Here is a 26,182-nt window from a genome sequence, read left to right as displayed (position 1 = left end):
AAAAAAAAAAATGAATTAACATTCCACTTAAGTTGGCTTAACAGGGGGGAACTTTAAGCTTGACCCATAAGGGAGTAACATGTTTAAGATAAAAAATAGTGAGGAGAGAGTCTTAGTAGAAGCTTACCTCAGTTTCCACAGTCTGAAAATGCCTCCAAAATGATGTCACTTCCTGTAAATGGCTTGTATGGAATTGTAGTTTTGTATTACATCGCAATGACACTCATTCTAACAGGGGGGAAAATTACTACTGAGACATGTAAAGTAGGATTAAAATAGTATATAAGAAATAGAACTTTACCATATTAAATTACATGATTTAATAAAACTTAGTTTGGTCTATTCAACTGTGAAAGAGTTTTTTATATAAATATATTTTTTTATGTCATTCTACTAGATGATGTTGATTACCTGGCACTGTGGGACACAGTAAAATTAAGTGCGTGTGATACCAAAAAGGTGTGTAAAATATGAAATATTTTAAATGCATTTGAATTGCATATAATGTTTGGCAAACACTTGACACATCATTGATTTACCTTATTTTTTAATATTTGGCACAGTTTGGGCAAAAATCAGGGCAAGTAAAACATGCGGACATGAAATGTTGCCCCAAAAAGAGAATCACCCAACTACAAAAATATATTACATTTGATAGATGTCTTATCTCACACTGTCCTACAAAAATATTAATATAGTGTAGATAACATTACTAATTGGTTCTGTTAAGTGTCCATTTCAGTCATTAAACACATTTAACATTCACTTTTATTATGATTACACTAATTGAATTAGATTTTTTTTGAGGGGGAACAAAATGTAACAAAATAATTACTTTCCCTGGTAATTAGTTACTTTTATGACAAAGTAACTCCGTTACTAACTCAGTTACTTTTTGGGAAAAGTAACTAGTAACTATAACTAATTACTTTTTGAAAGTAACGTGCCCAACACTGGTCTTACCTGGCTCAGCTGCCCCACTGCCTTTGCTAGTACCTGCTGCATCATCCCAATCTTTTTTAAAATATTTATGCAGTGAGACCCTAAGTCTCTTGGTTTCTTCCTCTCTTTTTCTCTTTTCTTTTCTGTGCTCCTGACTTGTGCATGTTGGCAAATGGCACGCACGCTGATTGTCGAAGCGCTATGATCGAACGATGTCGTTTTTTTTCCCCTTAATCAAAGAGTCAGACCAAACCATTTTTGCATTAGGGGTGGTAGGGGGTTCTTGACGCCTTTTTCAAAGACAATAAAGGCAAAAGATCTAGAAATCATTTATTGAATGCAAATATAGCACATTTCTCCCCCAAATCAACACATTTTGAAATGAAATAAAATAATCGCAACTTCTTGAGAGCCCAGTTCTCTCCCCCCCCCCATTCCTGGGCCCGGGACAACATACCCGTTTGTCCCCCCCTGTCGGCGGGCCTGCCTGTACACTCAATGACGTGTTAAGTTGAATCTCTCCAGGAACTCTTACCACTGAAATTGTGTACATTTCTTTCCTTTCGCAATTATTATTCTGTAGGATAAAAAGGGGGAAATGAAATGTGAAGGAAATTTAGTGAATGAACATTCCTATTCTCTGTGTTTGTGTGTTGAGCTCAAGTGGCATAGTATACTGAGAAAAGTTGTTTTCCCACAAGCTGTAATCGCCTTTCTGTGTCCTTGGCTGGTGATAAGCAGGCTGCCTTGCTTATGTTTCATGTTACATTATGCCTAACCACGCATCCGCTGCGCATCTCAGAGCACACCAGGTGCATGCCCTAACAAAGAACCAATATTTAGCTTCATTAGCAAGCCTCGAGCCAATCACGTGCAGACGCGAGCAGTGAGCGAATGCCTTTAGAGTATAATAGATAACAACCACTAAGACGAGTGTGCACTCTCGGCATCACCTGAGGTGGTGTCATTGTCTTCTTTCCTTTTCCTGTTTTATAAGATCTACTATAATAAATAACTGAAAAGACAACTGCTAAGCATTAGGGTGCATCAGTTGCCCCCTAAAAATGAAAAGTTCCTCCGATCATGATGCATTTTTGCTTTTATGTTCCTTTTGGTAAGAAAACACACTGGGTGAAATATTTTGACAAAATTCAAAAATTTAATGGTGGCACCAGGAGCTCAAAGTTATGGAAAAAGCTGCTATTTTATGGTTTTTATGACAAAATTTTGATCACTTTTCATGAAACATTATGGCACCTTAGAGAATATACCAAATATCTTAGATACACATTTTTAGTACATATTCTAAATATATTATCAAGCACAGTTTGAGTTTTAGCTGTTCATTGATCTCTGGGTCACAAGAAATCAATAAATGGAGTCCAACATTGTGATTTAAACCTTACACAAAAACATAAAATAAGCATTTTTTGGCAAAAAAAAAAAAAAAAAGAACCTCATGGTGCCACCATTAGACTTTTGAATATGGTCAAAAAATTTTACAGGATGTCTTTATTGGTGAAAAGGAACACCCAAACAAAAATGCATCAGATTTTATGAAAGTGAGGGCAACTGATGCACCCTACTAAGCATTCTGAAGTGTTGATTAGAAGTTTCTGTTCCAATTATGTGATTGAAGAATCATACAGACAAGTATACAAGTTGAAGATTTTGATGAGGAAATAAGTGAAATTAGTTCGGTCACTCTAAAGGGTGTAAAACAAAAATCATTGCTCTGATGTAGTTCTATTGTTCTCTACAGGGATACTTATCAAATTGCCTAGTTTCAAATTAATAGTTTGATATTTTTGCCTGATGTTTTCAATTTTTCCACTGAAAAAAATTAAGTCGCTATTACGTACATATTGAAGGCATGCATGTTTTGTTGTGGCAACTCTCTAACTCTCCAAGCAAAAAATAATTAAAAGTCCAAGAGGTTGCAGAAAGGTTTAGACTTTTATTATATCAAATAATAAAAGCTGTCTTTGGTCTGCAGAGTGAACAGAGTCAAAATTACAAAGCTCTCATTTTTTACTGTCTCAAAGAAAAAACACAGGTGTATACAAATAATTTCATTGGTTAACATGTCCCGTTATACCACTTCAAGATTTTCTATTTGGCAATACACCTCACACCTCTCATATTTTGCATCAACTGAGCCAAATTTTCCAGTATAAATGGTCCATTCAGAAAGAATCAAACCACACGATAAGAGGTGGTATACAGCATTCAGCATGTACAATACATGATTCAAAATGGCTGGGGTCAAATCAAGTTAAAGACTAATACAGGCCACAGGTGGAAACTAGCGCAACACTCATGTCCTTGGCCAGTCTCCCACACTATAAGATTACACTTTTTGAATAGGCCTGTGATTTAACAGAAAACAACCTTCAGTATAAACTCTCTCAATGTCTTTGCTGTATTTTAGCGGAGCTCCCGCACGGGCCTTAATGGTAAACCCATCGAGTCGATTTTTTGTGGTTTGTCCATGTACGTGTACCACCACTCATACACACCGCCTAGTGGCTATTGTTAGTAATTACAAGTCATACACACCGCCTAGTGGTCAGTGTTAGTACAACCCCAATTCCAAAAAAGTTGGGACAAAGTACAAATTGTAAATAAAAACAGAATGCAATAATTTACAAATCTCAAAAACTGATATTGTATTCACAATAGAACATAGACAACATATCAAATGTTGGAAGTGAGACATTTTGAAATTTCATGCCAAATATTGGCTCATTTGAAATTTCATGACAGCAACAAATCTCAAAAAAGTTGGGACAGGGGCAATAAGAGGCTGGAAAAGTTAAAAGTACAAAAAAGGAACAGCTGGAGGACCAAATTGCAACTCATTAGGTCAATTGACAATAAGTCATTTACATGACTGGGTATAAAAAGAGCATCTTGGAGTGGCAGCGGCTCTCAGAAGTAAAGATGGGAAGAGGATCACCAATCCCCCTAATTCTGTGCTGAAAATAGTGGAGCAATATCAGAAAGGAGTTCGACAGTGTAAAATTGCAAAGAGTTAGAACATATCATCATCTACAGTGCATAATATCATCAAAAGATTCAGAGAATCTGGAAGAATCTCTGTGCGTAAGGGTCAAGGCCGGAAAACCATACTGGGTGCCCATGATCTTCGGGCCCTTAGACGGCACTGCATCACATACAGGCATGCTTCTGTATTGGAAATCACAAAATGGGCTCAGGAATATTTCCAGAGAATATTATCTGTGAACACAATTCACCGTGCCATCCGCCCTTGCCAGCTAAAACTCTATAATTCAAAGAAGAAGCCGTATCTAAACATGATCCAGAAGTGCAGACGTCTTCTCTGGGCCAAGGCTCATTTAAAATGGACTGTGGCAAAGTGGAAAACTCTTCTGTGGTCAGACGAATCAAAATTTGAAGTTCTTTATGGAAACCAGGGATGCCGTGTCATTCGGACTAAAGAGGAGAAGGACAACCCAAGTTGTTATCAGCGCTCAGTTCAGAAGCCTGCGTCTCTGATGGTATGGGGTTGCATTAGTGCATGTGGCATGGGCAGCTTACACACATGGAAAGACACCATCAATGCTGAAAGGTATATCCAGGTTCTAGAGCAACATATGCTCCCATCCAGACGACGTCTCTTTCAGGGAAGACCTTGCATTTTCCAACATAATGCCAAACCACATACTGCATCAATTACAGCATTATGGCTGCGTAGAAGAAGGGTCCAGGTACTGAACTGGCCAGCCTGCAGTCCAGATCTTTCACCCATAGAAAACATTTGGCGCATCATAAAATGGAAGATATGACAAAAAAGACCTAAGACAGTTGAGCAACTAGAATCCTACATTAGACAAGAATGGGTTAACATTCCTATCCCTAAACTTGAGCAACTTGTCTCCTCAGTCCCCAGACGTTTACAGACTGCTGTAAAGAGAAAAGGGGATGTCTCACAGTGGTAAACACAGCCTTGTCCCAACTTTTTTGAGATGTGTTGTTGTCATGAAATTTAAAAATCACCTAATTTTTCTTTTTAAATGATACATTTTCTCAGTTTAAACATTTGATATGTCATCTATGTTCTGAATAAAATATGGAATTTTGAAACTTCCACATCATTGCATTCCGTTTTTATTTACAATTTGTACTTTGTCCCAACTTTTTTGGAATCGGGGTTGTAATTACCAGTCATACACCCCCCCCCCAGTGGCCAGTGCTAGTCAGTAAAGAAATAAAACAAAAGAGACTGGCTATGATATAAGAAAATACTACAACCCAGAAACCGATGGGAGTTCCGCTTTTAGGCAGTGCCTAAATCTATATATTACTGTAATTATGATAATTCATAAACCAATTTATTACTTTTAAGAGAATTAACTTCATTTATTCTTTACTGAAAATTAACACACACAGCTTTGAATTAATATTTAATCAGCATAAAAAGAAATCTGTACGTGTGGTTATATGAATCAGAGTACATTTGTGATTACTTAAGGTGTGTGTATGGTCGTGATTACATATGTGCATATAAAATCAATTTCTGTGGTGGTCTTATTTCTAGTTCATTTTGCTTTAGCAAAATCTTAAATTTTTATGTAATACTTTAGTATTACATAAAAATTTAAGATTATTTTTGTTATCTTCTATTAGGGTGGAGAGAGTTGTTGATCTAGCAGCATTAAAAGCTTGTCTTTGTAGTTCCAGAGGCTCTCCTTCCATGCTAAATGGAATACTATCAATTTTGTGTTTTAAGGTGCATGTGTGATTGTTATACCAGGGTGCTAGGTTTTATTTTATTTTCTCCTGAATTATTTTCTTTTAAATGGAGCTACATTATCTAAAGTAAAGCAGAACGTTGACTGTAAGCATTCAGTTGGCTGATCAAGTTCTGTGGGGTCTAACGGGGACCCAATCAAATTGATAACTCTGGGAGACTACTGGGTCATTCCATGCCAAATCAACAAATATCTGACAAATTTATGCTCGACAATCTCAGATTTCAATTAAATTTGGAGGGCTCAGAGATACTATTAAAAGAAGTTAATCCCCAAAATTTGAGCTTTCTATCTCCAATGGTTTCAGAGATACAAGTAGGGATGTCCCGATCAGGTTTTTTTGCCCTCCGATCCGATACCGATCATTTGATTTTGAGTATCTGCCGATACCGAGTCCCGATCCGATACTTCTTATAATCCATAAAAAATAATAAAGACGAGGAAAGAAACGGATCCAGGATGTTCCTCATTTTTTTTTATTTAACACCTTATTTTAACATCCAACAACTCCGTTAGCAAACAGAGCACTTACGTGAGGTAGTTTGAACAATAAATAACAAATTAAAAACATAACCTTAAAATACCTGGCAGGAATGTAAACAAATAAAAATAATAATAATAATAAAACTGCCACAGTGCCAGTAATTTGCTTTTAAGAATGCATCTCACAGTGGTATACAGTAATTTCAATTAAGGAAATTAACGTTTTTCTTGATGAAAACAAGCATTTCTACCCTTTCAGGTTTGAGCCTGTTTTTGTCATCCAACACGTTTGCAACAGCACTAAAAACTCGCTGTATTGTGTCGGGTGTTTGTTTTTCAGGTGCCGTATCAGGTTTGTTGTATTAAATGCGGCCCTTTCCTGTCCACCCCTTGATATTCCAACTTTACATATTTCACAGTTTGCTATGGCAATGTTGTCATCAACTTTGAAATACTGCCACACCGCAGACATGCTTTGCTTTCCGCTTCGAACTGCTTCCGTGTTCAACTTCGCCGGCAACAGGCAGCCAATAACCAATAGCGTCTCCGCTACAAAGTGATGTCATGCCGCACGCGTTGATGTTGCTGTGTTGAGACAAGAGGTCTGGTCTCACTCTGTGCCAACGCATAGCTATTGATGTGTTAAAAATGAGAATATATTATATAGATATATATCCGATCCCTGATCGGGAGGTAATGCCCGATTCCGATCGAGTCTGAAACCACGTGATCGGGCCCGATTTCCGATCACGTGATCGGATCGGGACATCCCTACTCTCTCAGTAACTTACAATTTCTGTTGTATGTTAGTTTATGGCAGTCAGAATCTTTCTTTAGTCCAATTCCTATAGAACAGGGAGGAAGTTCAGCCATTTATAGATGTCTAAGAACAAACTCATTTATACTGATCTCAAATTGAAAGCAACTACAATTAAATTCCCTAGTCAACTATTCAAAATATCCTATCCTTGCAAAGAAACACATTCAGTTAATAACATTGGTAAATTTTCTCAGTGTTCTGTATTACAATGTATTTAATATAATCCAAGCAATATAATGTTATCTGAACAAGTATGCAGTTTACAGACTCTAAAACTATAAGATATGAGCCACCTGTTCTGGTATCAAAGGTCACCTATTGTGCTGTGTTGATATTGATAAGGTTGGCTGTTGACTGGTACACAATAGCTGGTCATTGATTGCCATGTTACACAGTCTATATCAGTTATATGAAAATATATCAAAAATTCAAATTTGGTGAAAATGGATTTTTTAAACCCCTGTAGTTTAGAAATACTTGAGAGAGACAGAACAAAAATTTGGAAATATAAAATATGGGTCTTGGGGATTACTGAAAAAAAAATGTACAAGTTCCTAACTGCTATCCCACATTGGATTTCTTGCTACTGAAAATGGCATGTTTTAGAAATCGGTGAATTTCAAAACCCTATTACAGACAAACTAGGAATAGTGGAGACTTGGTAAAACTGAAATTGGTAGATATTTCTGTGTGGATTTGAAAAACATTCTTAGTTTAAGCATTACTGCCACAGGCAAGCTTCCAGAATGAGTTAAAAATGCAAAAAATGCAAATTTGTCTTTTTAATTTCCTTGTTAAAATCACCATCTAATATACAATGACCATTGAAATTCTAAGTTGAATCTTGTAGTACAAGACATTGAGTCTCTCTGTGCAAAATTTTAGGTTTCTATCTTGCATAATAAAGATTATTTTGCACTTTGAAATATGTATGTTTTGAGCAAAAAACAAAAAAAATCGAAAAATTCAAATGCCCGTATCTCTGAAACTATTGGTGATAGGAAGCTCAAGTTTTGGGGATTAACGTCTTTTAATAGCATCTCTGAGCCCTCCAAATTTCATTGAAATCTGAGATGGTCGAGCATAACCTCTTGTAGATTTGGCATCACCCTACTGATAAAACTTTATGCAGTAGTTGACGTGAATGCACTTTTGATGCGATGGCATGCAAGGTGCATATATTAAGACATTTCAAAAGAGATGAGGTAATGGTCTGAGGGAGCTTCAGACTGTACAAGTGTGACTATATTTTCTATATTTAATACAAATGCAAGTATTAGATCAAGAATGTGACGATTAGGAATCATACAAAAACCTCAAAAAAAAAAAATAGGGTTAGATTCTGTGACCCTCTCATTAACCCATACTGAATCTAGAATGGACAGGAATGCTGTTCTCAGTCTCTTCCAGGTGATCAAAACAAATAACGTCTCTAACAATGTTGTCTCAATAAACAACCAGGTTTGAGATGAAATTCGCAAATTCAGAAAGAACTTCAGAATATAGACCACAGGTCAGGAAATAATAATTAGCTGAATTGACCAGGTAGAATTATTTTTTTTGGCTTCATATATTAGGATAAAGAACTTCAAACATACTGAATTTTTGTTCAGGTTTTTGTACGATTCCTAGATTATCATTATAAATAACTGATGGCTTCTCCTCTACCAGTGAGACAAGGTGGATGCATATAGCTGGAAGAGCTTCATTTCAAATGGTCCATACTCATTTGGTTTGATCCACAGTTCTGTTATAGTACATTAAACTCCTGATCAGTACAAATTCCATTAACAATTAGTCTCATGCTGCAGTATTACATTGATAATAGTGGTGCAGTTTGTCACTTGTATGGTGGTAATTAATGACTACTTAAGATCAAAAGAAATAGTCTTGTTTTAAAATATCACTATAAGGTTACACATTTTAAAACAGTCATATAACATGAACAATAAAGTTCAAAGTACAGGTCATTTTCAGCCAAAACTGTAATAATAACCATATTTAATTTGACAAATTTAAAATCATGCAATGTCTACAAGTTGGTGCACTTGTAGGTTTTAAATGTAACTGAATAAGTAAACATCTTTCCAGACTGATCAGTGATGCAGCTTCTCTCCTGAGTGAAGGCGCTGGTGTTGTTGGAAAGAACACCGATGAGTAAAACTCTTCCCACACTGTGAGCAGTGATACGGCTTCTCTCCTGTGTGAATGCGCTGGTGTTGTTGGAGATCACTCTGCTGAGTAAAACTCTTCCCACACTGTGAGCAGTGATACGGCTTCTCTCCTGTGTGAATGCGCTGGTGTAGTCGGAGAGCACTCTGCTGCGTAAAACTCTTCCCACACTGTGAGCAGTGATACGGCTTCTCTCCTGTGTGAATGCGCTGGTGTTGTTGGAGATCACTCTGCTGAGTAAAACTCTTCCCACACTGTGAGCAGTGATACGGCTTCTCTCCTGTGTGAATGCGCAGGTGTAGCCGGAGAGCACTCTGCTGAGTAAAACTCTTCCCACACTGTGAACAGTGATACGGCTTCTCTCCTGTGTGAATGCGCTGGTGTTGTTGGAGATCACTCTGACGAGTAAAACTCTTCCCACACTGTGAGCAGTGATACGGCTTCTCTCCTGTGTGAATGCGCTGGTGTAGTCGGAGAGCACTCTGCTGAGTAAAACTCTTCCCACACTGTGAGCAGTGATATGGCTTCTCTCCTGTGTGAATGTGCTGGTGGTGCTGGAGATGACTCTGCTGAGTAAAACTCTTCCCACACTGTGAGCAGTGATACGGCTTCTCTCCTGTGTGAATGCGCTGGTGTAGTCGGAGATTACTCTGATGAGTAAAACTCTTTCCACACTGTGCGCAGTGATACGGCTTCTCTCCTGTGTGAATGCGCTGGTGTCGTTGGAGATAACTCTGCCGAGTAAAACTCTTCCCACACTGTGAGCAGTGATACGGCTTCACTCCTGTGTGAATGCGTTGGTGTCGGTGGAGATCACTCTGCTGAGTAAAACTCTTTCCACACTGTGAGCAGTGATACGGCTTCACTCCTGTGTGAATGCGTTGGTGTCGTTGGAGATCACTCTGCTGAGTAAAACTCTTTCCACACTGTGAGCAGTGATACGGCTTCTCTCCTGTGTGAATGCGCTGGTGGATTTGGAGACGACTCTGATGAGTAAAACTCTTCCCACACTGTGAGCAGTGATGTAGCTTCTCTCCTGTGTGACTGCACTGGTGTGTCTTGAGTGCATTCTGATGACCAAAACTCTTTCCACAGTCTGAGCAGTGGTGAATTTCCTTCTGTATATCATTATGAGAAGTGTCAAAACTGAGAGCATCAGATGATGTTGGCTGACTACTGGAGCATTTGGAGGGGATCTGAAGCTCATATTTAATCTCTCCTGATTCCTGCAGTCTCACATACTCTTCATAGTGGCATCTCTGGATGTGTTTGTCAAGGTAAATTTGAGATGCATAGTAACGAGGACATGTAGAGCAGGAAAAGATCTGCAGCAAAGTCTTCTTTACTTCTGGAGAAGTGAAAGGACAAAAATCAGAAATTGAACATGAAATGCAACAAGATTATAAAATCTAACACTAACCCAATGTAAGGGAGCATTTTTACTGAACCTCAAACATTCAAGATTCTACATGAATCAAGACTGAAACAAAAAAGTTTGAGGACTAACATATAGCAGTCTCTAACTAGGAGTACTGGTACTGTAGATTCAATAAAGGTACTAGAACAGCAGCTATGCACAGCATTGGCCATAGCCCCGTGGGTCTGAGCGACCAAGGGGGAGTTGTTGGTTTCTGTTTGATCTAATGTCAAGTCTAGTTAATGGCAAGCCTTGCCTTATTTACAGCTCGTCCAGGATTGTGAAGGAAACTCAGCCCTTGCATTCAAAGATCCAAAAATGGGCCTTATTTATCATGCTGGATATGAATAGATTTATTTGCAAATGGTTTCTAGTAGCATTTACACAAGAAAGTCTGTATTTTTCATATGGATTAGGTTGTCAAGTTTAAAACACATTAATTTCAATAACACACAAATTTAATGAAATTAGAAATTGTGGGATTTTGTGAAATCCAGTTGATTCATATTAATGTAACTGATGAAAGAAAGAAAGCCAACATCCAGAAATTAAGACATTAGTCATTTAATTAAATAAAAATGTAGGCGTATAAAAAAGGGACAGACTACAACGATTCAGATGGCATTCAAGTAGTTCTGCAGTAGTATAGGAATTTCCTTACTGCAGTATTTGAAGAATGCCACGGTGTGGTTTGTAGTAATAAAGCAACCAAACTTCCACCTGTTTAATTATTCATTCATCTGATGCTATTTGTCCCTTAACATGTTGAAGTTCTTCAGCTACAAGAGTTTGAGGAGCTAAAAATAAACATAATTAAAACATTATTTCTCCATGGCATGACTCTTGTGGAATCACTGAATTCCATAAAAATACTAAAAATGTTATTGCTTGTTAAACTGCTTGATAATATAAGCATCACATATACTCCTGAAATAAAGCAAATGTGTTCCAATTGATTTGTATAATGGTTGATGGGTTTGACCGACATGTGCATTAGCCAATTAACAACTTCGCTTGGTTCAGGCATGCTGCATGTGTGTTCAACTAACTTCTCTTCAGCCAGCTGGTTGGATTGCACTGAATATATTTGTGGCAGCAGGGGCATGGCCAGGGAAGGTGAGTGGCAAAGTCAATGCACCTGTTGTCAATTAAATGTTGTGTGCGTATTTGTTGCAGTGACGGTGGAGGTCAGAAAAGGATCCCTCCTTTTCTTACATCAGCATGATGGAAGAGCGCGAAGAGAAGGGAGCTCTCCCGACCAGAACAAGTGTGTGTTCGTGTATGAGCAATGAGCAAGTGAGCGAATTAAGCTGAAAAGCAAGGTAAATAGTAAAAATAAAGTAGTGCGTGTGAACATCAGCTCCCGCCTGCCATGCTTCTGTACTCCACCCACATCAGGGACATACTATAGTGGTGCCGAAAGCCAGGAGTATGGAAGGGAATCACCACATGCAGTCCTCCCCATTTAAGGATCTCATCCATGCCCTTGTTACCACCCAGCAGAACCAGCATCAAGTGCTGACCGCCTTCCGGAAGGAACAAGAGCAATGCTTTGAATCCTTGATGCTGGCCCAGCAGGAAGATCGCCAGGCGTTCTGCTCGTCTTGGCGGGGGCCTGGATTGCCACCGTGGCAGACCCTCCCCACCTCACGAAGATGGGCTCACATGATGATCCACAGGCCTTCATCGCTCTCTTCGAGCAAGCTGCCGAAGCATGGAGGTGGCCAATCAAGCGGCATGCCTACTTCCACTACTGACCGGCAAGGTGCAGCTCGCCGTACAGCAGCTCCCCGCCAACAGTTGGCTCATATATGTGGACCTGAAGTGAGCCATCCTGCAGTGTGTCAGCCACGCCCCGGAACATCGTCAGTGCTTCTGGACGCTGACATTGGAGAAGGTCGGCCAGCCATTTGCATTTGGCCAACAGCTCCAGGACGCCTCCTGGCAGTGGCAGAGGGCAAACAACTGTGACGCTGAGGGGATCATCGACCTGGTGACACTGGAGCACTTCACTGCGGGTCTTCTGGAAGGAACGGCGGAGTGGGTCCACTGTCATCGCCCAGTGTTACTGGGTCAAGCCATTGAGTTGGCAGAGGACCATCTGGCAGCGGTTCCAGCAGCAGACCTTTTCTCTTTTTCTCTCTCCTTCCCCCCTCCCTCCTCTTCCCATCCCCACCCCATTACCCCACTGCGGAGATGGGGGGCGACTCCCCTCCAGCCGGCCCACCGCACCCATGGTGTCTCCCGTGTTCTTCTTCCAAGTCTGTCTCTTCTCCACCCCAGGTGAGTGATGCCCATAACACCGGTACAGAGGGAAAGTCTGGGCTGGTATGCTGGCGCTGCGGGGAGCTGGGACATCTCCAGAGTCAGTGCTCCACAATGGAGGTGGGAGTTGTGATCTGGATCCCCTACGCGCCAGAGACCGCCCCCTATCGGGCCGGAGCGTATCGTATACCGGGAAGTGTCCAAGGGGATACCATCAGACCTCAATCCACCAAAGCCTGGTGCAAGGTGAGGCATTGGGGACAGCACAAGCAGTGAAGGTTGTGTGCATGCATGGGGATGTTCATAATTATCCTCTAGTGCCGATCCATATTCTATTTCAGGGACAAAAGCATAAAGATGGCAGTTAATCCTCGTCTCATCCACCCTCTGATTTTGGGGACTGATTGGCCGGGATTCAGAAATTTAATAGAACACATAATAAGGGTGGGTCCTGCGTCCTACGTCATGGGGGGATCCCGGTGTGGCATTGACTGGGGAAGCTGCCACAGAGCTGTCTACATCAGTGCGATGCAAAGAGTAAGGAGCAGCTAGGCCCTCCTCCCTCTCTTGGGGATTCCCTTGAGGATTTCCTATTAGAGCAGTCGCGAGACAAGAATTTGCGTCATGCGTTTGACCAAGTGAAAGTAATGGATGGTCAAACTCTCTAGCCAAATATGACACCCTCCTTCCTGTATTTCACTATTAAAGGTGGGGTACGAGATTTTGGAATAACGGTTCCCGCAAGCCATATTTTGAAAAGAAACAAGCCCGCCCTCGCCATGCTCCCACCCCCCGCCTCTCGTTAAGTTAGAGTGTAGAGAGCTTGGAAAAATAGCTCAAACTTTCTCATTTAAACTGTGTTTTCAGCCCCAATTTTCACTCCACACACAATTTTCTCAAAAGTAGTAGCCACACTTGTCCTGATTTACACAATGTGTCTACCTACACGATAGGACTTGCAGTTTTTGAATGAGAAGCCTGAAAGTGAGGAGAGAACAGGCGCTCAGCCCCATAGACTGCCATTATAAACTTGGCAGAAAAGTCACTCGTTTTTAACTCGCTCTAGTGACCTCATTTTTTATACTACAGACAAAAAAATTACATCAGTATGTTCAGGGGAGCCTTGTGGCACTCACTGTGAAAGAATTTTGTGAATATCTCCTTCTGTTTTCGTGTAAATCCCCGTTGTTTGGAGGGACCTTTTTCTATGCATTTCTGTCTCTCCCTGCTCAGCGCGCGGGTTGGGGGAGGGGCTGCTTGCTCTCTCTCACACACACACATGGGACGGGCTGCTCACGGGCTTCAGTCTGATTGACGTGTCAGTATCCAATCATTTTGAGGTGGTACCTTGATAGGATTGGATGGCGTTTTTCCTTTATTTTACACTGTAGACTGGATTAAAATATTTCATTTTTGGGTCAAACCTTCTATTGTACTGCTTGCAACATGGGTGTGAGGAGCTTTTCAAGCAATATGGTAAAAAATACTCCTGAAAAAAATCTCATACCCCACCTTTAAAGGGATAGTTCGGGATTTTTGACATGAATCTGTATGGCATCCCCATCGATAGTGTCGTGCAAACACACTGACCTTACCCCTGACAGCATCCTGAGAGTCCAGTTCTTGTCCAGTTTTGGTCCAGACGAAAGTAGTCCGGCAAGTTTGTTGGGGTCACGAAAGTAAAACGTTTTTCGTCTCAAAACAGTATGTGTTCAAAAGAGTGATATATTTGCATCACAAAACCGTTGTCAAATAAAAAGTCAGACCTCGAAATCGCTTGGTGCTATTTTCTCTCCCTTCTCATCACTGCGCGCTGCCGGCTTCATCCAGCTGCGGCTCCAGCTTCAAGGATAAGCTGGAGCCGCATAAGTAGGAGTCCCGGCGGGTGGTTTGTATTCGATTCGTTTATATCCCGACCTTGTCAGCTGTCAGATTTATGTTCATGGACCCGGTAAGCTGGTAAATAATATTTTTTTCTTTACCAAATTCTAACAGAAAACGAGAGCGCCCGAAAGGGAAAACTGAGCCGAGCCGCCTCACGGCTGTAATGCAAATTGCTTTCCTCCTCAGTATACAAGTGCGCTTCCATGGCAGGGAAAAAGAAACTACCACTGCTGCCTATGTAGTGCCCTATTTATACAAATAGGAGTCATTCAGGATTCAGCCATGACACGGAGCAAAAACATGGCTGAATCCTGAATCTCATTTTCTGTTAGAATTTGGTAAAGAAAAAAATAAATAAATATTATTTACCAGCTTACCGGGTCCATGAACATAAATCTGACAGCTGACAAGGTCAGGATATAAACGAATCGAATACAAACCACCCGCCGGGACTCCTACTTATGCGGCTCCAGCTTATCCTTGAAGCTGGAGCCGCAGCTGGATGAAGCCGGCAGCGCGCAGTGATAAGAAGGGAGAGAAAATAGCACCAAGCGATATCGAGGTCTGACTTTTTATTTGACAATGGTTTTGTGATGCAAATATATCACTCTTTTGAACACATACTGTTTTGAGACGAAAAACGTTTTACTTTCATGACCCCAACAAACTTGCCGGACTACTTTCGTCTGGACCAAAACTGGACAAGAACTGGACTCACAGGATGATGTCAGGGGTAAGGTCAGTGTGTTTGCACGACACTATCGATGGGGATGCCATACAGATTCATGTCAAAAATCCCGAACTATCCCTTTAAGAACAGGCTGTATCAAGTGACGCAGGACACTCAAACTGGTGAACAGATAACACCAGTTGTTAATCCCTAAGAGCCATAGGGAACTTGTGTTCCCTGTGGCTCACTTTAATCCCATGGCTGGACACCAAGGACAGGATATAAAACTACCCCAGATAATAGGGTGCATCAGTTGCCCCCTAAAAATGAAAAGTTCCTCCGATCATGATGCATTTTTGTTTTGTTCCTTTTGGTAAGAAAACACACTGGGTGAAATATTTTGACAAAATTCAAAAGTTTAATGGTGGCACCAGGAGCTCAAAGTTATGAAAAAGCTGCTATTTTATGACTTTTATGACAAAATTTCAATCACTTTTCATGGAACATTATGGCACCTTATAGAGTATACCAAATATCTTAGATACACATTTTTAGTACATATTCTAAATATATTATCAAGCACAGTTTGAGTTTTAGCTGTTCACTGAATCATTGTTCAACTACTTTTAAACAATACAAATGTATTATGTATCACATTAATGCTTCTCAATCCCTTGCAAAGGTTCTTAACATGATCTCTGGGTCACAAGAAATCAATAAATGGAGTCCAACATTGTGATTCAAACCTTACGCGAAAACATAAAATAATCGTTTTTTGGCAAAAAATGAACCTCATGGTGCCACCATTAAACTTTTGAATATGGTCAAAAAATTTTACAGGATGTCTTTATTGGTGAAAAGGAACACCCAAACAAAAATGCATCAGATTTTATGAAAGTGAGGGCAACTGATGCACCCTACCGAATAATGGTGCATTCTATTGGCCAGAAGTTTGCGGGGACGTTCGTTGGTGGTGTGCGGCATGCCACGAATGCCAATTAGTAAATCTCACGGCCACTCCAAAAGTGCCTTTGTGCCTGCTCCCTCTAATCAAGACCCCATTTGAGAGAATTGGTATGGATCTCGTCAGGCCATTAGATCAGTCAGTACAAGTATATTGCTTTATTTTAGTTCTGGTGGACTATGCAACACGATATCCAGAAGCAGGCCATGCTCCGCACTGTGTGCAGAGGCATGCAGTGTTGTGGAAGCACTCTTCCGTGTTCTCTCCCAGGTCAGGATTCCCAAAGAAATCCTGACAGACCAAGGCACTATGTTTATGTCACACACACTTCGTGAGCTGTAGGGAATTAAATCTATCCACACCAGTGTCCATCACCCACAAACAGATGATTTAGTAGGGTTTGGAAGTTTGTAAGCAAAGATGCATGTAATTGGGATAAATGGCTCCAGCCCCTGTTATTTGCAGTAACGAGAAGTCTCACAAGCCTCCATGGGGTTTTCACCATTTGAATTATTATATGGGTGAAAGCCATGCAGCATTTTGGACGTGCTGCAGGAAAATTGGGAGGAGGGACCTTCAACCAGCAAGAATGAAATTCAGTACGTTCTCGACCTGCATGCAAAGCTCCACACCCTCACATATTTAACCCAGGAACCTTAAGGAGTTCACTCCGGGAAACAAAGTACTCGTGTTATTGCCCACTTCAAGCTCCAAATTAGTTGGCAAATGGCAAGGGCCCTTCGAGATCACACGGCAAATCGGGGACATTGACTATGAGGTGAAGCGAATGGATCGGGGCAGGGCTCTTCAAATATACCATTTCAACCACTTAAAACATTGGAATGAGGGGGTCCCTGTGGCGTTGGTACTTCCAGAGAAGCTGGGATCGGAGGTAAAAACAACCAAACCAACAACCCAAACCACTCTGGTCCCTTGTGGAGACCACCTCTCACTGGCCCAACTCGCAGAGGTTGCCAAGTTGCAAAGAGTTATCCGACGTGTTCTTGCCCCTTCCCGGCCGCACCCACCTCATAGAACACCACATTGAGATGTCCCCAGGAGTGGTGGTGCATAGCCACCCTTACCCGAACACAGAAAAAGGTGGTTTGGGATGAACTCAAGGCCATGCTCAACATAGGCATAATCAAGGAGTCACACAATGACTGGAGCAGCCCGGTGGGCCTGGTACCCAAGACCGATAGGTTGGTCCGGTTCTGTGTAGACTACAGAAAAGTCAACACGGTGTCTAAATTCGACACATACCCAATGCCTCGCATTGATAAGTTGCTCAATCGGTTAGGTGCTGCTCGCTTTTATTCGACACTGGATTTAACAAAAAGGATACTGGCAGATCCCCTTGACTCTTCGATACAGAGAGAAAACAGCTTTTTCCACACTATTTGGATTACACCAGTTTGTCATGCTTTCTTTTGGGTTATTTGGGGCTCCTGCTACGTTCCAGTGGCTCATGGACAAGATCCTCCATCCCCATGCCACGTATGCAGCAATGTACCTTGATGACATCATGATACGTATACAGCAATGATTGGCAGCAGCACCTTGAACACTTTAGGGCCGTCCTAGACTTGCTGAGACGTGCGGGGCTCAGAGCTAACCTGAAAACGTGTGCAATTGGGCGAGTGGAAGTATGGTATCTGGGTTTCCACTTGAGGTCATGGGCAGGTGCATCCCCAAATTGACAAAACTGCAGCGATTGCAGCCTGCCCAAGACTGAAAAGGGAGTGAGGCCGTTTCTGGGGCTGGCTGGCTATCATCATAGGTTCATACCTAATTATTCGGACATCACCAGCCTGCTGACTGATCTCACTAAAAAGGGAGCACCAGATCTGGTCCAGTGGACGGAACAGTGCCGACAGGCTTTCAACCAAGGTAAAAGCTGCACTGTGTGGGGGGCCACTTTTACACTCCCTTGACTTCTCGCTCCCTTTTATTTTGCAGACAGACGCATTGGACAGAGGGCTGGGGGCTGTTTTGTCCCAGGAGGTGGAGGGTGAGGAACATCCCGTGCTGTACATCATGAACCACACCAATGCGCGGATCACCTGTTGGTATCTCGCCCTCTAGCCTTTTAAATTCGAGGTAGTCCACAGGCGCAGATGGTGGTGGCGGAATTCATCACATAACCTGTCGGGGGTTATGTGACAGTGGGGGCGTGGCCTAGTGTCAGTTTGCGAATGGAGGGTGGGGCCAGGGAAGGTGAGTGGCAAAGTCAATGCACCTGTTGTCAATTAATGTTGTGTGTGTTTGTTACAGTGACAGTGGAGGTTAGAAAAGGAGGGAGAGTGAAGAGAAGGGCGCTTTCCCAACCAGAACACGTGTGTCTGTGTGTGAGCAGCGAGTGAGTGAATGAAGCTGAAAAGCAACAAAAATACTAAAAATAAAGTGTGTGAGAACATCAGCTCCTCCCTGCCATGCTTCTGGTACTCCACCCACATCAGGGACATATTACAGTATTATAATGTCTCCCCCCCCCCCTTTCTGTAATATGGGGAGGTCTGACAGCATTATCCGATATTGTGTGTTTCCTGTGACAGGGCCTTTTTCCCCCCTTGATTTCTCCCCAGTCTTCTCCCTAATTTAGCCATGGTCAATTCCCACCCATCAGACTGCTCTCCAGTATCACATAACAGCTACCAACCAGGGAGGGCCATCACGTGCTTCCTCTGAGATAAGTAATACCAGTTGACCAGCTGACCGCATATTTTACTCATACAATGTCAGGGGGGAGAAAGCACACTTGGAGGAAAACCTAATCCACTCAATTTCTATTAATATGTGCTCTCACACACACACCCACCCCCATGACTGGCTAGTATAACTGACAGGGCAGGGAAGAGACAGCATACCATCTCTACCTCCCTGAGAGCCCAGACAATTTTGCTCTCTTGAGCTCCCAACCACAGATGACTGTGGCATCATCAGGATTTGAAAGTGGCAATATCTGGATTATGGGGAGGATGATGGGGGCAACAGTTTTCTGCTGTACCACTTGGGATCCACAGGCCACGCATTTTACGCTACTTCTGGTTAAATTGTGCCTGATGAATAAAACTGCAGCAGTATTTTGTGGTTTACTATATAGTCAGTTTCGCAATAGCAGGATATTGCAGTGGGGTGACTTTACCCTCTCTGGTTGGTTACTGTCATATGATAGAGAAAACCTACCTGGTTGGTGGAACATGCCAAAATGAGTCCTCTGGGGGAGTGCTCTGGTTACTGCAGATTGCATTGTACAACAGCTTTCATTCCAGAAACACTGTTAGGTTCAGAAATGTCACAAAATAATGCAGAAAATAACCTCTATAACCTCTTAGACAAAAGTAACACCTTGCTGTCTGGTTGTTCCTGTAGGCGCAGGACTGAGTTCTTTGGTGTACTCCTCTTCATACCACACCAAGAGCTCCTGTCCTGGGTTAATGGGTCGACAGCAACGATACAGAATTCCCCCTCGATACCGAAATGCCACAAGATTCTGTTCTTCTTCAATACGGGCACAATTCACATACCTAAAAGAGTGAGGCAACATTCCAGAAAAGGTAAAAATCAGATCAGAGACTTGGAGAAAGCATGACAGAGATATCAGTTACAGCAAGAAGATAAAGTTCTTCCAACAAATGAGGAACTGTAAAATCAAAATCACTAAAATGGCCCAAGAGCTGGTTTATTTCTCACCTCATCCAATTCACATGCATCTCTCTTTTGGCATCAATGTATTCTTCATACTGCGTGCTCCTGCATACCTGGAGAAAAATACCACATTTATATTTTCTTTACTAAAATCAATCTATGCCTTTAAATGAGGTATACAGAAACAAGAAAGATGGCTCATGCCAATATTATTAAGCCTCATGAAGGCTGAATTAAAAGGTTCTTGACTGTATCTTAAAGGGATAGTTCGGGATTTTTGACATGAATCCATATGGTATCCCCGTCAGCAGTGTCGTGCATCCACACTGACTTACCCCCGACAGTGTTCTGTGAGCCTAGATATTGTACAGTGTTGGTCAGTGCACAAGTAGTTCCGGCAGGTTTCCTGGGGTCTGCAAAGTAACACGTTTTTCTTCTCAAAACAGCTCGTGTTCGAATGAGTGATTTATTAGCATAACAAAACCCTTGTAGTCCAAAAAGTCACACCTTGTAATTGCTTGGGGCTACTTTCTCTCAATAGCGATCAGTGCGCGCTGTCACTGTTAACAGTTGTGTGCGAGCTAGCCAACAACTTTCATTAGTTGTTCGACAGTGTTTAGCAGCGAGCTCAGACCAGACGCAAACGAGCTAGTTAGAGAGCTAGAAGGAGAAGTTCATCAGCTTCTACAGAAATATTCTTTATTTGAAAAAAGAAAGAAAGAAATGGTGCGCACTTGTGATTATCCTGGCTGTACCAACAAAGATGAGAGTGGGTCTCCTCACACATTCCATCGATTCCCTGTGACGGACGTAGCACTGAGGCAACTTTGGCTACTTTCTCTGGGCTTCCATGTGGACACCAACCTAACCAAGATGAAAAAACTTCGTGTTTGCAGTGTGCACTTCACCGAGGACGACTACCTTTCTCCAGGACAGAGAATGAGAAGGGTTTTGAAGAGCTCTGCTGTCCCTGCACCCCAGGTAAACAAAATTGTACCAAATATTTTCTATAGCATGCGTGCATAGCCTTCTGGTGATGCACCGTGGGCTACGCAAGTGCAACATACAGTAGATTCATCTATCGGTGTCTCATCACCAGTGAAGTTTATAATACATAATATGTACACTGTTTATTACAATCGTCAGAAGCTATGTGGACTGTGGATGGTTTCTAGGTTTCTATGAGAAGTCCATGACTCTAGTCACGGCGTTGGCTAGCATAATGAAGACAAACTAAGCTAGCAGCTACCCTTCTCAGATTCTAGACCGAGGGATGACGGCAGCACCCAGCATATGTTTTATTTTGCGTCTTCCCGAAATAATAATATAATCCTTTGGAAGATTACTCATAGTGCTCCGGTTATCGGTGGGTCAGTTTCTCTTGACTCTGCTGCCGTCCTCGGCTGTAAGGAGATATCCTCCATAGGCTAGAATATGTAAGCTGTATACAAGTTTCTAAGTTATGATGGTCAGTGACCGTGTAATTTTGAAATCAGTCAAAAAATGAAATGAAAAGTCGAAGCTTACGCTTCATGAAATATTCTGACTTTAGCCTAGGTATTGCCTGCTAACAGAGAATGTTTCTTAGTGGACTAGTTGTAAACATATCTGTCAGTCATTAGTGATTATTATTATTGTGGAAACTAAATAATTGCTGATGTTACTGTTATTATGTGTTTATAACATGAATGACATTCTTGTAATCCACAATGCACAAATTGATATTGTTTTTTTGAAAGGTTTGCACTCCTGCTGCAATGGCTGAATCAGCACAGTCTGCAGAAGTCGTCGAAGTCCCAGAAGAAGAGGAGCAATACAGTCTAAGGGAGCAAGCATTCGCTGGACTCCCTCAGTCAACCCCTGTAAAGTCCAGATTTGGCCATGATCAATTGAAGATGGTTCTCACCAGTCCAGCAGAAACAAATGTAAGAACAAAGCCATCTACCTCTGGCACATACCTAGCTTTACCTCCCACCTGGAGAACATCACAGGTAAGCATTTTTTTTTAAATATACATGTCTGATTAAAAAGCTAACATATTCACATAGTCAAAGTATTGTGTGACCATGAGGCTCAATGCACACCATACATGAGATCCACAAAAATGCAGTCAGTCACCCAATGTAGGCCCATACTGCACTTTGTACTTTGACATCACTGTATTCTTTTTTGTTATTCATAGACAGCAGACACGAGCTCAGCGGTTGCATCTGAGCCACTTGATGCAAGCATGGCTTCCACAGATGGACCTTGTGACAACGACGACAGCACATTTCTGCCATTGAGTAGTGAATGTACATCCACAAGAACATCTTTCTCAGTCTTGGACAGTGGAGGAGCAGAAAGGAGAGGTGACTGGTCGGAGAGGAAGTGGATAATCAACGAGTCAGCCCTGATGGAACTGTTTGTAACTTGTCACACATGTGGTGTATTCATTATTGAAAAGAAAATCACCACCCGTGGATCCAAGATCAAAATAGAATGGACATGTCTCAATAACCATACAGGAGTGTGGCAGTCCTGTCCTGATGTCCGTGGAATACCCGAGAACAACCTGGTGTCCTCAGCAGCCATTATATTAACTGGAACAACACAGAATGAAATTGCAGAATGGGCTGATGTTCTAAATTTACAGCTGCCAAAAAAGACGTCTTACTATTCACTGCAATCAACCTACATGATACCTGTTATTCACAAAGCCTACACAGACATGCAGGACAAAATTTTAGCTGAACTGAAGGACGCAGCAGGTGCTGGTGGACACACTGATATCTGTGGTGATGCAAGGTTGATATTACCATTATGGATCATACAGTATATGTGCTCAAATGTCCTCTTACATTACATTACAATTCAAATGAAATCATGTTGTCGACACCCCACAAGTAACTTCCTGTTTGTCATCTACAGATCTGACTCCCCCAGTTACAGTGCCAAGTATACATGCTACAGTTTTATGGATGATGCAACAAAGAAAGTGGTAATGTCAGATCTAATTCAGGTAAAATATAAATAGTATTGCCAATAAGTTGAGTCCCATTTTATTTACATATTCTTTATGTAGGTCTCCCTGTATGTCTTTTCTGTCTTTCCTGTTACTGTAAACAATGTAGGTTTCGGAGGCTACCAGTTCACCGGCAATGGAGCCTGTTGGTTTCCGGAGGGGTCTAGATCGTCTGCTGGACTCTGGTGTCAGTGTTGATGTTGTTACAACTGACCGGGCTCCATCGATACGGAAGATCATGAGGGAATCCTATCCTGAGCTCAGACATCAATTTGACCCATGGCATGTTGCAAAAGGTGGGATTATTTACGCATTAGGTCTTATAGACAGATGTGTCAAAAGTAAATGTAAAAGTAAAAAAAAGGAACACAGTTTCCTTCCAGCGCAGGTAACTTATCTGAGTAAAAAGTAGACCAGTGTACTTGTCCTACAGTCAGCTGATTCTGCACTGGTTGCATTGAATTGGTATTGGGCCCTTGTTAGGTTTTTAGTGTTTTTCAGTAAGAACAGTCTGTAAGTACAGCTAAGTAATATCATGTGCTACTATTGTAATTACACCATAAAAGTTCTTTTACTTTTGACACCTCTGCTTATATAGAACTGAAATACGTGAAGATGTTGCAGAAGAGTGTATTGTAATGGTGTGACACTTTGCAAAATTATTCATCAGGGCTTGCTTTTTCATTTTCATCTTTTATGCATTATTTAGGTGTGAAGAAGAAGGCAACTGCATTGGCGAGGAAGAAAGAAAACCGGGACCTGCAGCCATGGATCAAGTCTGTGGGCAATCACTTCTGGTGGTCATGCAGCACTTGTGGAGGCGATGAGAAGGTGATAGACATGTAAACTTTTGGCTATGCATAACACATCGAAAGCACACTCTTATATCTTGTCACTCTTAGGAGTACCCAGCAAACATTTTAGATGTATTCAGAATCAGTGTTGATTTCTAACTGGACATGCTGGTATCACAGAAGCATAATTGACTTGGAGTTGCATTGTGTTGATTTCGTGAACGCTTCATTTTTTGGAAGAGTGAATATTCAGAATGTGTTTCCATGGTTGCTATTATTTCTTGAAACTGGGTTGGTTTTTCATTTTCATTACACAAACGCATGTCCAAATGTGTATACTTTGTGGTATACATTTTCTTTGACACATTTGCTAAGCAATGTCTACTTCTCCTCAAATAGGAGCTGAGACACCGGTGGATGTCTATCCTGCATCATGTATGTGGGATTCATCGCTGGGAAGAAGATGGGCAGGAGTACACATGTCGCCACGAAAATATCAGCCAGGAGCAACAACGACGAAAGAAATGGCTTACGAAGGGATATGCTGCCTGGAACGCTTTGAGAACTGTTGTACTAGACAAGAACCTCTTGAGGGACCTTAGTCAAATGACTTTGTTCAAACATACAGGTCAGTTTGGATAGACTTATGGGCAGAAGGTTGATCACTTGTTTGCCTACATTTTTCCCTACACAACTCTAAGGGAATCATGAGTAATTTAGTGCTACATCTTTACTGGGACAAAGCAGCAGTTTTGTGAATCTAACTAAGTACTTTTTCCTGCAAATGATAGAAAATATTGATCATAATAAAAGTGATAATATGAGGCCCTTCTGTAGATGAATAAAGCTGAAAATGTGGTTTTTTGTGTCTTTTAGGGGACCTCGAAGTGTTACATAGCTCAATGCTGAAGTACGCAGAGAAGAGGCGCCACTTCACATATGTTTCCATGCAGGCAAGGCTCCAACTCCGCATCATTGACCACAACGTTGGACGTCAGCATGACCGTACTCAATCTGGTAAGTGTGCAAACAGATGCACACACACACAGCTCCTAAAAGTGATAAAAACATCATTTTGAAAACAGTATATATATATATATTATTATATATATATATATATATATATATATATATATATATATATATATATAATATATATATATATATATATTATTATATATATATAGCGAAGCTGCGCGAGAGCGGGCCGAGAGGTTGCGCGGGAGCGAAGCTGCGCGAGAGCGGGCCGAGAGGTTGCGCGAGAGCGGGCCGAGAGGTTGCGCGGGAGCGAGGCTGCGCGAGAGCGGGCCGAGAGGTTGCGCGGGAGCGAGGCTGCGCGAGAGCGGGCCGAGAGGTTGCGCAGGAACGGGCCGCGTAATAACAAACGCAATGCCCCCGAAGAAAGCTCCTACGGTCGAGGAGATTGAGGATATTAAAAAATCCCTCGACTTTCTGGGGGAAGAAATCTCTGCTGTCAGGGTGCAGCAGAAGACCATCCTGGACCTGGTAGAAGAGGTCAAAGCTCTGAGGCTGCAGAATTCAGAGAAGGCAAAGAGGATCGCCATTCTCGAGAACAGAGTGGAGGAGCTGGAGCAGTACACCCGGATGAATGACATCATTGTGACCGGACTGCAGATTCAACCCCGCTCATATGCTGGAGCAGTGGCGAGAAGAGACGGAGAGGAACTGAATGAGGAGGATGCTAACTCTGTGGAGAAACAGGTGTTAGCATTCCTGCACTCCAAGGGGATTGAGGTAAAAAGCAATAACATCGAAGCATGTCACCCTCTCCCACGGAGAAGCAACACAGGCAAACCAGCTGTAATAATGAGATTTGCCAACAGAAAGCATAAGATGCAATTGTTAAAACAAGGGAAGAAACTGAAAGGCTCAGATGTGTTTTTAAATGAGCACTTAACAAAAAAAAATGCAGATATTGCAAAAAAGGCGAGACTACTAAGGAAACAGGGGAAAATCCAAAACACTTGGACACAAAACTGCAAGATTTTCATCAAGTTGAGGGGATCTCCAGAAGAGGCCAAGATCTTGGTCATCCGAGATATTGGGGAACTGGACAAATTCTGAGGGAGCCAAATAAAGCAATTTACAATCATGACACAAGGACTGGACACTGGACACTGGACACAAGAACTGGACACTTTCCATTATACTGAGCACAAAATACAAGATATGGAAAATAATATTGATCCGGAAAATAATCTTTTCAGCAACATCAATATCAGCTGCCGGTATTACACTGAATATCAATACAATGCAAAGATCAGAGACGGAAATAAGATATCAATTATTCATTTCAATATCAGAAGTCTGTATGCCAATTTCC

At 41.7% G+C, this 26,182-nt stretch overlaps 1 protein-coding gene and 1 pseudogene across 4 annotated transcripts in view; one reads left to right on the top strand and one right to left on the bottom strand.

The window, feature by feature from the left end:
- LOC132901311 (zinc finger protein 850-like) overlaps positions 1-26,182 on the top strand; it is a 495,238-nt pseudogene that overhangs the window by 229,999 nt on the left and 239,057 nt on the right.
- Positions 5,966-26,182, bottom strand: part of LOC132901319 (zinc finger protein OZF-like) — a 94,417-nt gene continuing 74,200 nt past the window's right edge. For 2 of the 4 annotated variants that reach the window (XM_060943631.1, XM_060943632.1), the window contains 3 exons: positions 20,086-20,153; positions 19,741-19,919; positions 5,966-10,540 (listed from right to left, as the gene is read on the bottom strand). In XM_060943631.1, the coding sequence (XP_060799614.1) occupies positions 9,117-10,540; positions 19,741-19,919; positions 20,086-20,153 (1,671 nt within the window). In that variant the 3' untranslated portion in view covers positions 5,966-9,116. Of the gene's footprint in view, positions 10,541-19,578; positions 19,689-19,740; positions 19,920-20,085; positions 20,154-20,375; positions 20,395-26,182 lie in introns of those variants that run through there. The other 2 variants (XM_060943633.1, XM_060943634.1) reach the window with 2 other exon arrangements.

This window comes from Neoarius graeffei, chromosome 17 (assembly GCF_027579695.1).
Source record: "Neoarius graeffei isolate fNeoGra1 chromosome 17, fNeoGra1.pri, whole genome shotgun sequence".
NCBI lineage: Eukaryota > Metazoa > Chordata > Actinopteri > Siluriformes > Ariidae > Neoarius > Neoarius graeffei.
Note: the sequence above shows the minus strand (reverse complement) of the source record. Positions and strands in the feature narration are given on the sequence as shown.